This window comes from Cucurbita pepo, chromosome LG20, assembly GCF_002806865.2.
Source record: "Cucurbita pepo subsp. pepo cultivar mu-cu-16 chromosome LG20, ASM280686v2, whole genome shotgun sequence".
Lineage (NCBI taxonomy): Eukaryota > Viridiplantae > Streptophyta > Magnoliopsida > Cucurbitales > Cucurbitaceae > Cucurbita > Cucurbita pepo.
In genome coordinates, this window is record NC_036657.1 from 2,956,878 (window position 1) to 2,972,726 (window position 15,849).

The following is a 15,849-nucleotide window of genomic DNA, read 5'->3' on the forward strand; positions in this document are numbered from 1 at the left end:
GAATGACTCCACAACCAAAATCGATCATGTCTAGCTTGAATAATTCTTGTTGATCAAATATCTCAATGCAAAACACTTGTTTGAGATTCAAATTACTTCACAAGCAAGATTGATGATGTCGAGCTTGAATGATTCTACATGCAACCTAAACTACATAGAATTGGAAAGAAACTTAGTCATTGGCTAAGGAAAGCACAAAGGCTCATTTTACTATATTTTACAAGTCTGCTTACAAATACAACATACAAGTCTTTGTATAGCCTCAAAAATCAAAATGAAACTATTAAAGGCGTTCCTAAGAGTTGTAAAACGTTCATACCTAATGACCATAATTAGCCATTATGTAAATGTAACCTAGAGTAAATAAAAAGTCTTAAAATACATTAATGAAATATAATAACTCTAAATTACTCTAAATTGTAATCCACCCAAAATTTATAACATAAACTTCATTCTTTCTGAATGTGGCATGAAGTGAAATATCTTTTGATAATTTTAACAATATATTTTCTTCACATATTCATTGAAATATATTGTATAATTGATGTCTCTTGATTTATATCATAATATATCATCTATATTTACTTCAACATTGATCGGTTGGTATCAACTATAATTTTTAAAATACCAATACATAACAAATTTTATAATGAGACGCAAAATGTGAACAAACACCGGAGAATGGAGGCAGCTAAAAGGAGAAGCTTCTTCATTATTGTAACATTTTGATGGAAATTTTGATAAGAATGTGAACAAAAGGGTGAGATTAACAACATGGCTTATGGTTGGAATGCGGTGAATGCCACGACCGAGTTGTGTCCTCCAATTCCGAATGAATTTGAGATAGCTGGAAACAGAGAATCACACGAACTTGATTACAAAATTGGTTCGTTGGGTTTTAAGGAAGGAAGATGGAACTATGTTAGGCATGGGCAATCCCCAATGCTTAGCCACCTTACCAACATTCACTTCGTGTTGTTGCTTTACGTTTGGGACGGTGTCTAAATCAATTGAAGGCTCCGGGTTCTATAATCAAATGGGGTAAAAATATTAAAAATATTGATAATATTCTTGTGATCATGGTTGAAGATTATTGGGAGTGAGTCCCACGTTGGCTAATTTAAGGAATAATCATGGGTTTATAAGTGAGGTATACTATCTCCACCGGTATGAGGCCTTTTGGGGAAGCCGAAAGCAAAATCACGAGAGCTTATGTTCAAAGTAGACAATATCATATCATTGTAGAGAGTCGTGATTCCTAACAATTACATCTTAATGAAACAAACTATGGAGGGCAAGTTAAATTGGATAGTAAAGGGAGTTTCATATCTCTATGAATGTAAACGTGCAAAGATTAAAGACTCAAATAATTCTAATCATTATCTAGTTGTCCATTCTTAACGCTCTAAAATTCAGATCAGGATCAAGTATATGGATTTGGCACCTAACGACCCTTACTTTCTCATGCAGCACAGCATGATCACATTAGTTATTCATTGTCTTGAACTATTCTCACAAACCAATACGAGTCTTTTTACTATATGTTGTACTCACTCACACATTTTCGATAAAATACCCTAAAAAGACTGGTTTATTTGTTGGGACAATAATCTTCACTCGTAGTAACAACCAAATTGTTAACGTTATCAGGTGATGTGGTCATGTTGCAAGCAGAAGTCGGGTCATTCTATACCGAATCTAAATTTCAAATTCTAATCCGAATCTTTGGCATGTGGCGATATAGTTAACGTTATCAGAAACCAAATTGTTAAAATGAAAAGGGATACATACAAATTGGTTGATGGAAGGATGCAACCATCCTCTTTGAATTGCTTTCAAAGTGGCAATAGCTTCCAAACCTCCAGCAGCACCAAGGGAGTGCCCTATCATAGACTGAAAAGTAATGGCAACCAGATGAAGCATTAGCAAACCAGAGGATAGCCCTAAGAAGAACACACAAAGCAACACCAAGTGATCATTGTTGCATATGGTGAGTAGGGAGAAAGAAGAGAGGTTGCCTTAGTAGCATTGATTTTGAGCTCTGATGTATTCTTAAACACCTTCTTAATGGCATTAATCTCAGCTAAGTCACCAGCAATGGTAGATGTTGCATGTGCATTAATATGGTTAACCTACAAATGAAACCAACATACATGAAATCACTACACTATTCACCAAGAAACAGAACAAAAACATGGAATTGTGAGCCAACCTCCTCAGCCGATACACCAGCATCCTCAAGACAGCTCAAGATGCAGGAAGACACACAAAGCCCATCACCTCTTGGATTGGACATGTGATAAGCATCACAATTAATAGCCCCGCCCAAGTATTCGCCAACAATTGGTGCACCTCGTTTCATTGCATGCTCCAAACTCTCCATTACCAATATGCCAGCGCCTTCTCCCATAACAAACCCATCACGGTCTCTATCCCATGGCCTGGAAGCAGTTTTAGGATCATCATTTCTTTGAGATAAAGCAACAAAACTCCCCAGTCCAATAGGTACGATAGCAGCTTCATATCCACCAGCAAGCACCACATCGGCCTGTCCTCGACGGATGTGATTGGCAGCAGCATAGAAGCAATAATTAGAGGTGGCACAAGCAGCGGATACAGAATAAACGGGACCCATGAAACCAATATCGATGGCAAGTAAGGCAGACCCCATATTTGAAATGACATAAGGAACGAAAAATGGAGTTATCTTCCTTTGACCTCTCTCTAATAAAGTCTGAACACCATCAGATAACATTGTAAGACCACCCATGGATGTTCCAACAACCACACCAGCCCGCTCTCTGTTGATCTGTACTAAAAATAAAACCATAAAACATTAGAATCTTATTAATAAATTCACTTTCAATAACTATAACTAATTAATTTTTAACACTAATTTTGATCAATTCATTCATTATTAATTTATCCTAATTTGAAAAGATTAAAACTAAATTTATAATAAATAATAATGAATTTATTTTAGCAAAACCGTGACCAAAACAGAAGAAGCAAAAGGAAATGATATCATGTTAAGAATGAGAAATAGAAATAGAAATAAAATTGGGAAGGTGTGTTCGATATCATTTCAATAGAATACAAGCCAGCAACTAATACCTACTAACAAAAAAAATAATAATAATAAATTAATTAAATATTGAGAATAAAATAAAATATATTATAAATTGAGAAAGAATATTAAGATATAATATATAAGATATATTCCATAAATAATATATCTCAACACCTTAGAGCGTTGATATCCACGGAGGTCAGCATCCTCGAGCGCCCTCTTGCCAGCAACAATGCAATAGCGAAAGCAATCGTCAAGCCGCTTATCATTCTTGGCGTTAACGTAGCCCTCCGAACAGAATCCCCTGATCTGTCCACCGAAGCGTGTAGGGAATTCGGAAGCATCGAAGCGATCGATGAGAGTAATACCGCTCTCACCACAAAGCAGCCTGTCATAGTAAGCATCCACGTCGCTGCCGAAGACAGAGACAAGCCCCATTCCAGTAATCACCACACGCTTCTTAGGGTCCTTCTCCCGCTTGGGTGCACCGACAGTGGAAGCCGCAGATGCAGCGACCACACAGACTCGTCGCCTGGATTTAGAAGCAGCGCCAACGAGGAAGGGTGAGCGGTTGCGGGTGCGAAATGGGCCCAATGGAGAGGGGTTGAGCGTGGGGGAATGAATGGCCTGCATGGTGCTCGGTGCTGGAAAATGACGATTTCGAGAATGCAATAGAAAGGAGAGGAAAGCCACAAATATGAGTTTGGCAACTTTATTTATTTATACTTTTGCATATAATATATTATTGTATTTACTAGGATATTTTATATTTTATTAAAAATTATATTTAAAAATAAAAGTTATCTATTAAAAAAATCTTTGAAATTGATATATTTTAAATATATATGAAAAGATGGGAAAATTCTCATGAATAAATAAATAAATAATTTTGGAATGATGAGAATTAAAATCATGCATATATATGTATGAATTGAAGACCGTTAAAGGCTTAATATTGTCATCCTCTATAATATATATATAGTTATATAGATATATTTCGATCAAAAAAAATATAAGAGATTCAAATATCTTCTTTTGACAACTTTTATTCTATGAATATCTATAATTTTACAGATTTATTTCGAAAAAATTACATAAGAATATTAACGAGTTTTATTCGCTTAGTTATGAGGTATTTTAGATGAAGGTTTACAGTTTTATTAGATAAATTGTGAAAGGTGTTATTTTTTACTAAATTAATTGTTTTCCATTTTAAATTTGGTCTGTCATTACAATTATCTTTAAAAAGATAAATATAAATTATATATAATCATAAAAAATTAAAATAGATATTTAATGATATATTAAAAATAAATAAATGACACTTTTATTTATTCTAGTTATGGGAGACTCATATCTTAAGCATTTTGGACACGTACTTTATTACTTTTGACATAAAGGAAACTTTTATAATGTATTAAAAATATTAATGGACATTTAGTTGAATTTATTTTGAATAAAAGTCTATAAAGTGGTAATTAAATATTTAATTACTTATTTATTTTGTCTTCTTTTTTATTTTTCTTTTTCTTCCGAAAACTCCTTTAATAAAAGCTTTTTATTTATTTATTTATTTATTGGCTTTTAGACGAACTATAGTTATGAATTCACTTTTTCTAGAAAAAAGTGATTAAGAGAGTTAATTCGTGTTAGCCTCATAAAGAAATTAAAAATATATGAAATAAAGAACAAAAAAAAAAAATGAAAAATGGAACACAAAATAGGGAAATGATTTATGAAGGGCTCATGGATATTTTAGTCCGTATAAATTTGTAAATTTATTTTTAAAGGTTAATTTAGTTGGATGAAGAAATAAAACATTTCTATTTGGGTGTGAAACCTCTCTTTAACATATGTATTTTAAAATTTGAAGGTTGACGATGATAGTAACAAACTAAAGGAAACAATATCTGTTATCCATAAATGAAATCTGCAAATTCGTCAGTCTCTTCCACTTGAATGCCGACCCCAATAGCTTCATTTTGCTCGACTCCCTCCTCAGCGATCGCTTGAAAATCGCCCACATCGTAGCGCTACTCCCATGCCTCTTGCTTCTCTTCGCACCCACTTCTTCGTCCATCGAGATACTCTTCACAAGAACAAACTTGGGAGAAAGAGCTCTGTAACGGTCTCTGGTGTGTGCAGAGCTCTGTAACGGTTTCTGTTTATAAATGATCGGTGGCATGGGAATCGAAAATTTGGTGTTCGACGGAGGGCTTTTCCGTAATTTGATATCGCTACAATTTTCTTTTCATTTTTTCAATCAGAAGAAACTCAAAATTCAAAAATTCAAAAATCTTATGAAAATGTTATTACCCTTTTCTCCTAAAAGCGATACGAATCACGACTCTTTACAATAGTATGATATTGTCACTTTGAGCATGAGTTCTCGTGGCTTTGTTTTCAGCTTCCTCAAAAGGTCTCGTACCAATAGAGATAGTATTTCCCACTTATAAGCCTATGATCTTCCACTAAATTAATCAATATGAGACTCACTCCCGATAATCCTCAACCATCCTCTCCTCTGAGGCTTATGGAGCTCTCGAATAGCCTCCCCATAATTGAGGCTTGATTCCTTTCTTTAGAGCTCTCGAACAAAGTACACTAGATATTTGGTAGTAATTATGTATATTTTTTAAATTGTTTAAGGATATTGTTTATAATATTTTTGTAATGTTTTAATTGTTAATATAAATATTATTATGAGATTTGAAATTTTAACTTTAGGATATTTATTTAGTTATTTATCTTTTGATTGACGTCAATAAAAAAACATTTAAAAACTTTCCAATTATGTTATATTAGAAAGGGAAAAAAGAAGTAAAACTTAGGGTTTTTTGTTTTATATGTATATATATTAAAAAGCAAACAAAAATTAAAATCATTGCATATTTTTTTAATTTGTTTTAACAAAATCTGAAAATAAAACTACAATAAAAAAAAAACAATTTTAATTGATTATCAAATGAAGACTAATTTTTTAAATAACTAAAAATTAGAAGAAATAAAAACATATTTTAATACAAAATTAAGGCTACATTTAAAAAATAAAAAATAATTCGAGGATAATTTTTGTATTGAATTTTATGATAAAAATGAGATGAAAAATAAAACGAAGCAATTAAAATAATCACATTTTAAAGATATATATACTAAAATAGACATGGATAAAAATGGTAAAAATGGATTAAAAAATAAAAAGAACGACGAAAATAACATTTTTGTAAAGTGTGGTAAAAACAATTGATAAAAACCTTACTAAATTAGACAAGAAAATTAATTTTAAAAAAAATACAAAATCAAACTTTTTAATTTTATTTTTAACCAAATTAATTATAACAAAATATATGTAATATGCATTTTTTTTCTTTCTTTTTGAATATTAACCATTTCTATTACAATTACCATATAATATTTTTGGGTATTTTTAATATAATAATATTTATTAATATAAATTTTTTAAAATTTAACTAATAAAAATACGAACAATGAATCAATTGAACTATATTCGAGTTGATTGTAATTTATATTTGAAGAATAATTCAAATCATATTTACATATAATTCTTGATTTTAGATGTTTTATTTCTTTCTTTCTTTTTTTTTTTTTTCCTAAATTAAAATCATGAAACATATTAAAATAAAATTAAAAAAATGCACGGAAAATTCTCAAATTGAGGTTTTGGAAGCGGACGCATCCGCCTCCACGACTGGTTCATTAGCAAGCAGCAGCAACGAAGACGACGCCTCCAACTCGCTCTCTTTCATTCTCACATTCTGTCGCAGACTTTCCAACGATTCCTTCAATTTCAAAAGCTCGTCCAAATCCAGATCCTCGATTTTGATCGATTCTCCTCTCGATTTCATTTCCTTCTCCAGCATCTCTCCCTTCTTCTTCTCCAATTGTAATTGTTTAACCAGATCGATAAGTTCCTCATTCTCCTTCTCGAACATTCCTTCGCTCGCTGGCGGAATCGGCTCCGATTTGCGGTTTAGGTATCGATCGACGACGTCCTCGACGTTTGGATTGCCGAATGAGAACGCCTTGCCGCCAGGAGAGAAGACGATAATGGCGATCTCTAAACCGCACAGAGTAGCGAGATCGTTCGCTTTCTTGAAGAGACCGTTTCGGCGCTTGGAGAAGGTAACTTGTCTGGAGCCTCTATCCTTCACCATCTTCATCTCGATTTTTCGCCTCCCCATTGATAACGTACTTTATAGTCTTTCCACTGAAAAAATTAACCGATCAGAGATTGATTTCTGAGGAGATCTGCGATTCCGATCGAAAACCAGAGGTGTTTTCTTCAATGTTTCTAATATCGGATTTTAGTGTCTGTTTTATACATATTATTTTGTTCATTTTGTTTGCTAACATGGAAAGCTTTTAAATCTCTTTCTAAATTTGTCTGGTTGTTGGAAATTCGAGATTCCGATTATGTTCAAGGAGGTTAATGTCTCTGAAATTTCAGAATTCGATTTCACTCGCAAGAAATATATCTCTTTCATCTCTGATTGAATATAATTTCTCTTACATCATGGACTGAAAATAATATCACTGGTAAGAAATATCTCTCTCTTCTATCTCTGGAAGATGTCTCTGAAATAATTCTCTCTTTTTCTTCTTCTTATGGTTGTTTATATACATGAAATCGAAATGAAAATAGATGATTGCCATAGAATTAGTATGTCTTATTGAATTTTATTTACTTACTAATTTATTTTTTTGCTCTAATTTTTAAAATTTTACCGATCTATTTCAAATTTTGAATCTTCCTATACGATTAAAACCATGAAGAAGTCACAACGTAGTAGAGCAGAGACCAAACGAGGAAGAAGATTGATAAATTCATGTAGCGGCAATAACGAGCCCGACCAAACCAATAAGTCCACCGACGCGAGGAGCTACGCCTTCACAGAGGCAATGTAAATGGTGCGATGGTCTCTGGGTCAAGTTCCGATCATTCAGGTGTCAAAGCAAGCGGCATTGCGAAGGATAAGAGTGGGGGAGTCTAAATCTTTTGATTCTCGAAATGGGCCTCCCAAGCCATTTGCCTAGCTAAGGGGTGGGCCGTCAGCTTGATGTGGAAGTTGGTGCTTTTAGGAATCAGAACTGCTGTTCTTCGTGTGGCCATTATGCTACGCTTGAATAACACGACTCTTTACAATGGTATGATATTATCTACTTTCAGCATAAGCTCTCACATGGCTTTGCTTTGGGCTTCCCCAAAAAGTTTCCCAAAAGGCCTCGTACCAATAGAGAGAGTATTCTTTGATTATAAATCCATAATTATTCCTTACCTTAGCCAAGGTGGGACTTTCTGACCTCGTCATCCAATCAGTTACCATTGACCTCTCATCATCTAACACTGATGTTAGGTCATGTTGTTTAGAATTAAGATGATGTAAATAAAATGAAGCGTTTTGGTCTAGAGTGAGACAAAGTTGAGCCAAAATGGACTAGAAAGTCAACTAGAGTTCCGACCAAAATGGACTAGAAAGTCAACTAGAGTTCCGACCTATATAACCAAATGAATATACAAAATTAATAGAATAAAAGTTAAAAGTAGAGATGGTTGAAAGAGTATATTAAAATATAAAATAAAATAGTATTTAAACATTTTTTTTATTTATTAGTTATGTTTATGGAACATTGACAAATTTGGTTGGTACAATTCACACATGATGGATGAATTTTTCCAAGAGGGAAATAAAATAACTTCCAACTGATTCTCGCATTAGATTCCCATTTTATAGCAATACTAATTAACTGGTATTTTACATTTGTTTGGCTGTAAATTTATAATAATATTCGTTTTATTTTTTTTTTCAATTAAAAAATAATAATAAAGAGTGAATAGAGATTTAGAGAGAAAAATATATAAAAGAAAATTGTTTTTTTTTATCATTATATAATAGTAAATTTAAACACACGAAAGACAAATATTTACATAAAAATTTAGGAGATTTTTAGATTTAGAATATTAGTTATATTTTAGAGAAAAAGCAATTAAATAGAAAGAGAAACTCTTTACTGAGAATAAAATATATTTTAGAAAAATAAAGAAAAGTCATAGGGAAAGAAATTTAGAGATATATTTATTAGAGAGAGTAAAAAATATTTCATTTTACCTGTATTTTCGAATATTTATTTTAAAACATAATTAATTATCAAGCAACTTTGTTTTTAAGAATGAAAAACTAAGGGTCAACTATAGAAAATACTCACTAATTACAGGGATTGATTTCAACTGTAGAAAATACTTAAAAAAAAAAATGAAAATCTTTTTTAGTTCACTTGCATCATTATCTAATCTTGGAAATTTAGATGCTACTTGTCCCCTATCGAGCCTCACAATGTGATTGTGCAACACTTACTCTTACTTTCGAGTAAGCCAACAAACTAAATTTGGGTCTCTGTTGACACCAACAACGTATGTTCAAGCCTTCACTCGTGCATTAAGAAAAAAGTTTTAGAGAACAGAGCCACAAAAAATATTTGAAAAATCATTTTGAGATAGCAATGTTACATGCTAACAAGCAATGGGTAACAATAACGACATTGATAGATTGTAATCAAGTAGGAAGAATTATCAATTAATCACATCTTCTGTAATACATTTTAAGGCTTTTAGCTTTCAAAGGTATAAACATGGTTTTGGCAAGCCATCATGCAAGTCTTAGATTGTAGTATTATAAATAATAAAGTACTAGCAAACATGAATGCTAGTAAAATGGGTGTGGAACAGGTTGCAACTATAGTCAATATGTTATGGATAAGTATGATTCGAACATCAAATACGTGACCATATGCAACACGACTTGAATGAGTATGACTGTAACACTAGTCTTAGAAACGAAAATTGGTGTCAACGAAGGAGAAATCAGAGATAGTGCAAATTTTGAAGATTTAAATTAAACATAATGGTAGTTTAATTGAAAAATTATAATTAAATTTAAAGTTAAAGCCAATATTCAACAAAATATAAATTAAATTAATGGTTAAAATACACCTCAATAATCATTAGAATGGGATTGAACAAAAAGAGGCGAGAAAATCTTGATGAAGGCGGGGGAATAGAATCTGCCGTGAGAATGAGGGAAGCATTTTGTCCCACATCGTTTAACTCCAAAATCGAGGACAAGGCATTGGGTATAAAAGGGGCGCGCACTCTCATTATTAATCATACCTTTCTCGGCCTTTTGGCTAAGATCAAGTGTAGTATCTGTTCTTATCAGTTTAATATCTGATACGTGGGCCATCGGCCCACATGATATTAAATTAATTTTTTATGGGGGAGGGCCCAAATCAGTAGCTTGCTACTGGGGTCCTCGAGCGTCGCCCAAGCGTTGCACTACAGCTCGGGCCTGGCGCACCCCTCTAATTCATAGTTCAAAAGTTTTTCCTTCTGGCGACAGAGCCTTTGGAAATAATATGTTGTCCGTTTAGTTATTTAATTCTATTATTGAAATTTCATTATCGAAAACCTATTGATTTACTCTAAATATTCATTTAATTTTATTTATACCTACGGTTTATAATAATAATTAGTCTATAAAAGCTATTGAACAAAATAGTTCTATATTTTCTAAATTTGTTGCTAGCATTTAATAATAACCAAATAACATGAAAATTTTATTTATTTATTTATTCATTCTATGTATTTTTAATGATTGTGGAAATGAATTTTTAAGCAATTTATATTAGTAAAAAAGTTTTAGGAAAATGCAATATGAATGAATAAATAAATAAACAATCCAAAATTGATACCTTAAGAGTTTCAAGACACAAGGAAAGGTCGACTCCGTGACAGTGTTCATTCTTGGGAGCGTACATTATGGAGAAGCTGAAGTCACTGGTGCCGGAGAACTTGAAGCAGACGGTGGGTTCAAGCACCGTCGATGATCTTCCCTCATCGTGTTCTTTCTTATTACGCCTTTTTCAGCAATCCCAGCTCTTCTTCCAAGTAAGCTTGGTTGCAAACGGCCTCGTATTTCTCTTCCATTTCTCTCTGGAAAAGTAGGTAAATTAGCATATGGGTTACGCTTCCAATGTAACTCTGGAGGAATATGGGCAAATTTTAGATGATGATGGGTTTTGTCTCCAACGTCACAGGTCATCGGGGATTTGGCAATGGACCCTGAAAATGCTCTCTGTGGTAAGAAAAAGGACGCTGCTCTGGAGTTGAAGCGCCAGGGAAATCAATGCTTCTTGAAGGGGGATTATGCTCCTGCGTTGGTTTATTATTCCCAGGTATCCAAGTTTCATTTATTTTCCAGTTTGTGCGGAAAACTGGTTTCTCTTGTGCCGATTCACAGTGGGTTAGTATTAGTTTTATAGATTTCAGGATTGACCTACAACTTCAACTTACAATGAAGGATGAAAATTAGTATTATTCAAATGCTTTATTCCAGGATTGTTTTAGATTACAACAGTACACATCACTAAGTTTCCCTTATAACGTCCACAGGCACTGCAAGTGGCTCCGATGAATGCTGTTGACATGGATAAGAATTTGGTTGCAACCTTATATGTGAATCGAGCATCAGTTTTGCTTGTGAGTTCGGTCCTTCGGTTGATTTATATTTAATGTAAAACTATAATAAAAGAGAAAAAGTAATAAATTATTGCAAATTGATGTATGAACTGAGTGATTTAGGTTCCTCCATTGACACTAATCCATCTGCTTTATGCTTCCTTCAGAAAATGGATCTGCAATTGGAGTGTTTACGTGATTGCAATAGAGCACTTCAAATTTCATCAAACTATGCAAAGGTGAAATTAATTTCATATCATATTATGTTTGTGGATACTCCTTATAATCCACTTGTTGTTCGATCTTCCCTCATTGCCATGAGCTATGTCTTGTTTTTTTTTTTTTTTCTTGTTCTATAGGCATGGTATAGAAGAGGTAAAGCAAATGCTAGTATGGGAAATTTTCATGATGCTATCCGTGACTTTCAAATGTCTAAGAGTGTGGAGGTATCATTCAATGGAAAGAAACAGGTAGACGACGAGTTGAAGATCATCCAACGTCAGCACAAGAGGTCAAATACAGTACTGGAACATAGCAACAACAACAAATTAGACGATTTTGGTATGTCTCATGTTTAATTTTATTGAATAACAACTCAAGACTTTCATGTTATATTCTCTGGGCTTGGAGGATCTCCTCTTTTTCATCTTTAATTGCTAAAAGGGTTTGGTGGGAAAAGCTTAATGTTTCTTCTCTTCTAGTCTGTTCTTAATATTTTGATAGTCAATGAGTTCATTTCCCAAAGAAATGATACAAGCTATGTAGTAGTTTAAATACCCTAAAATTGTTAGTGGTTTTCTCTAGTAGGTTTGTATTGTATTGGTTAGCCGATATTGTCCTCTTTGGACTTTTCCTTCTAGGCTTCCCCTCAAGGTTTTATAATGCGTCTATTAGGGTGAGGTTTCTACACCCTTATAAGGAATGCTTTGTTCTCCTCTCCAACCAATGTGGGATCTCACAATCCATCTCCCTTGGAGGCCCAACATCCTCGCTAGCACACCGTCCGGTGTTTGTCTCTGATACCATTTGTAACAGCTCAAGCCCACCACTAGCAGATATTGTCCTCTTTGGGCTTTCTCTCAAGGTTTTGAAACACGTCTACTAGGGAGAGGTTTCCACACCCTTTTATGGAATGCTTTATTCTGCTCTCCAACCAACGTGGGATCTCACAATTTGGGTTATTTTGGGATATATGGGGTGATTAGAGAGCTCCCTTCCTCTCCCTTTCTCATTTAGAGAACAAGTACAATTTTCCAAAACGATGCCTCCTGCTAGTCTCTATCTTCCTTCTATATTCCCTCTCTGTCAACTCCCTAACTAGCTAATATGGTTGGGATCTGCATAAGTCATTTCATCATCCACACCCTCAATCTTTCTCCCTTCTTATAACAGTCCAAGCCTACCGCTAGCAAATATTGTCCGCTTTGACCCGTTACGTATTGCCGTCAACCTCACGGTTTTAAAACGTGTTTGTTAGGGAGAGGTTTCCACACCCTTATAAAGAATGCTTCGTTCCCCTCTCCAACCGATGTGGGATCTCACAATAGTCATTTCATCATCCACATCCTCAATCTTTCTCCCTTCCTCTGGCTACAAGTACATGCACGTCAGCGGAGGCTTATCAAACTTCCAACAGGAAAACCAAATAAATAAAATGTTTTGATGTCTATTGGAGCTGGTACTGGGATGCGGGAAGAGAGCAGATTTTTAAAAGATGACATATGAACAATGTTTTGTTTAATTAATTTTTCGTTTTAAAAACATAAAATAGTCTTGAAAAACAACCTCCAAGCAGCCCCCTAATGTTCTGGTTACAGGATCTTTTTTGGTTGGGGGGATCATTTATCAGAGTGCAATAGGAAGAGGATTTTCAGGCTGTTTACGAAGAGCCCACAAAATACAGGCTTAAATTACTTCTTAAAAACATAGGTATTCGTTACTCGGTTACTTGTTATAAACTAGCATTATATGTGTTACAGATGAGCCAATTCAAGTAAAATTACATGTCACCACGTCGAATAAAGGTAGAGGAATGGTTTCACCCATTGAGATACCTCCATCATCCTTGGTCCATGTTGAAGAACCTTATGCCTTGGTGAGTACATATTTATCTTCTAAATCATGGGGAACGCATTCTATTGTCCATACTGTTTCTTTCACCTTTTTCTTTGTCAAATTCTCTCAACTTTACACTTTATACTGCCTCCAAGCCTGGACACTATATTTTCACGAGAAGTTATTCTGTATACGGTCTAAAGGGTTTGCAACCCAGGGCTGGTTGACAACAATCTAATCAGTTTTTCTGACTTAAAGTCTTATAATATTTACTTTGCTTTTGACTGGCAGGTAATATTGAAGCATTGTAGAGAAACTCACTGCCATTACTGCTTGAATGAGCTACCAGCAGATAAAGTACCCTGTCCATCATGCTCGATTCCTCTGTACTGCTCACAACGTTGCCAAATACAAGCCGGGGGACGAATGTTACAAAACGTTCCAGATAATAAAGAGATTTTAAAAGATCTATCTGATGACCTCAGAAAGTATGTTCAAGAAATAACTTTGCCCAGTTTTGCTGACTTAAGGACTGATGATGTTCCTGAACATAAACATGAATGTGATGGTGTGCACTGGCCTGTAATTTTGCCATCTGAAATAGTTTTGGCTGGGCGAATAGTGGCTAAATTTGTAGGACAGGGAGGTGTCTTTGCAGATGCTTCTAACCTTGTGGATATGTTGGTACTTCTGATTACTATATATCCCTACTAATTGTATTTGATTTTTTTACCTTGAAAACTACCTCTATTCTTGGCTTCGCTCTCACGACATGGAGTTGAACCATGATCGACTGTGATCGTGAGAATTGCCTAGAGCTTCTTGGCCCACGTGTCCCGAACGAACTCAGTACTAAGCTTATTCCCAATGGTTTCCTGTAGAATCTTTCACACCATTTTTCGGAAATGCACGCTGACAGCAAGCTGGAGTGTATCATCTATTCCATTATATTATCAAGTTGTCTTCGGCAATTTTTCCCCTCTCAACTTCCAGTAAATGAGAACACTATCTCGCAGGTTGGTTGATTCTCTTACACTTCATCATCTGTTCTAGAAAGAATGAAAAAGGCCCAATTTACCTCAAAATAATTATGAAATGGATTATTTGCTTTATCAATGCAGATTGTCATACTTATATCCCAAATCAGAACAAATTCTATATCTATTGTCCGTATGAAATCCTTCGATGCACCGGGGTCACGAGATCAGTCTGGAAGATTATCTAGCGTGGTTCCTTTTACTTGTAATATGGAACAAGTAAGCTCATCAGCCTGTATTTCTCTATGGTTTCAATTTTTCAATTGATTTAAATAGTAAATCCTTTGTAGTTGGCACTTCCTCATTGTGGTTTTTAATAGGTCAGAGTAGGTCAAGCTATTTATACAACTGGAAGCTTGTTTAACCATTCATGCAAACCGAACATCCATGCATATTTCAATTCACGTACCCTCTTTATTCGGACAACTGCGTCCGTGACAGTGGGGTGCCCCCTAGAGTTGTCATACGGTCCACAGGTTTGCCTATTCTCCAAACTTGGGTCCACATTTTCTAAACACGACCTTTGCTATCAATGTTCCTTTTAACTTTTCCTTCTAAAATATATATATGTAATAGTCCAAGCCCACCACTAGCCGATATTGTCCTCTTTCTAGCTAAATGTGCTTCTACTTCTCTGACAGGTTGGTCAATTGGACTGCAAAGACCGTCTTAAGTTGCTAGAGGATGAGTACTCTTTCAAATGTCAGTGTAGTGGTTGCTCAATGGTGCATATACCTGACCTTGTCCTCAATGCATTTTGTTGCATTAATTCAAGCTGCTGTGGCGTAGTCTTGGATAGATCCATCTTCAACTGTGAAAACAAGAAAACCAAGGACTATCTTACGGTCGACGAACAAAGTAGGCTTGAGCCTTTCATGCTGGTACTGTATCATTTTTTAATGCTTTTTAAGCACCTCTACCCAATTCTTAGTCCTTTCCTTCAACACAATGGTTTGAGATGTACAAAAATTGTATGCTTTTACCAAGTTTAAGAACGGTTTGAGCAAGGGACTAAATGGTGCTATTGCATTTCTATAGACTGACAGCTTCCTTCATGCTGGTCCTAGCCATTGTTTGAAGTGCGGATCTTATCGTAATATAAAATCATCTCGTTCGACTGTGGACGAGGCCTGGATTCACTTTACGAGGTAATT

General features: G+C 34.5%; 3 protein-coding genes and 1 non-coding gene across 7 annotated transcripts in view; 2 read left to right on the top strand and 2 right to left on the bottom strand.

Annotated features, from left to right (window-relative positions):
- Window positions 1–754: 754 nt before the first annotated feature.
- LOC111782568 (3-oxoacyl-[acyl-carrier-protein] synthase I, chloroplastic-like) lies at window positions 755–3,703 on the bottom strand. The gene is made up of 6 exons (XM_023663341.1): window positions 3,245–3,703; window positions 2,213–2,809; window positions 2,019–2,132; window positions 1,792–1,893; window positions 960–1,026; window positions 755–847 (listed from the first exon to the last, which is right to left on the bottom strand). Exons 1-6 carry the CDS (start codon window positions 3,701–3,703, stop codon window positions 780–782), a joined length of 1,407 nt encoding a protein of 468 aa, XP_023519109.1. The 3' UTR covers window positions 755–779.
- A 3,018-nt stretch (window positions 3,704–6,721) lies between these two features.
- On the bottom strand, window positions 6,722–7,846 carry LOC111782572 (agamous-like MADS-box protein AGL29). Its single transcript, XM_023663344.1, has one exon. It carries the CDS (start codon window positions 7,270–7,272, stop codon window positions 6,739–6,741), a length of 534 nt encoding a protein of 177 aa, XP_023519112.1. The 5' UTR covers window positions 7,273–7,846; the 3' UTR covers window positions 6,722–6,738.
- Window positions 7,847–10,252: 2,406 nt separating this feature from the next.
- Window positions 10,253–10,448, top strand: LOC111783748. Its single transcript, XR_002813429.1, has one exon. It is a non-coding gene; the product is annotated as a U2 spliceosomal RNA (small nuclear RNA).
- Window positions 10,449–10,835: 387 nt separating this feature from the next.
- Window positions 10,836–15,849, top strand: part of LOC111783646 (SET and MYND domain-containing protein 4) — a 6,340-nt gene continuing 1,326 nt past the window's right edge. Inside the window, exons 1-12 of one of the 4 annotated variants that reach the window (XM_023664561.1) lie at window positions 10,838–11,033; window positions 11,183–11,320; window positions 11,538–11,624; window positions 11,771–11,842; window positions 11,963–12,164; window positions 13,583–13,698; window positions 13,950–14,342; window positions 14,540–14,674; window positions 14,780–14,914; window positions 15,016–15,171; window positions 15,337–15,576; window positions 15,734–15,843. In XM_023664561.1, the coding sequence (XP_023520329.1) occupies window positions 10,905–11,033; window positions 11,183–11,320; window positions 11,538–11,624; window positions 11,771–11,842; window positions 11,963–12,164; window positions 13,583–13,698; window positions 13,950–14,342; window positions 14,540–14,674; window positions 14,780–14,914; window positions 15,016–15,171; window positions 15,337–15,576; window positions 15,734–15,843 (1,913 nt within the window). In that variant the 5' untranslated portion in view covers window positions 10,838–10,904. Of the gene's footprint in view, window positions 11,091–11,182; window positions 11,321–11,537; window positions 11,625–11,770; window positions 11,843–11,962; window positions 12,165–13,582; window positions 13,699–13,949; window positions 14,343–14,539; window positions 14,675–14,779; window positions 14,915–15,015; window positions 15,172–15,336; window positions 15,577–15,733; window positions 15,844–15,849 lie in introns of all 4 variants that reach the window. The other 3 variants (XM_023664562.1, XM_023664563.1, XM_023664564.1) reach the window with 3 other exon arrangements.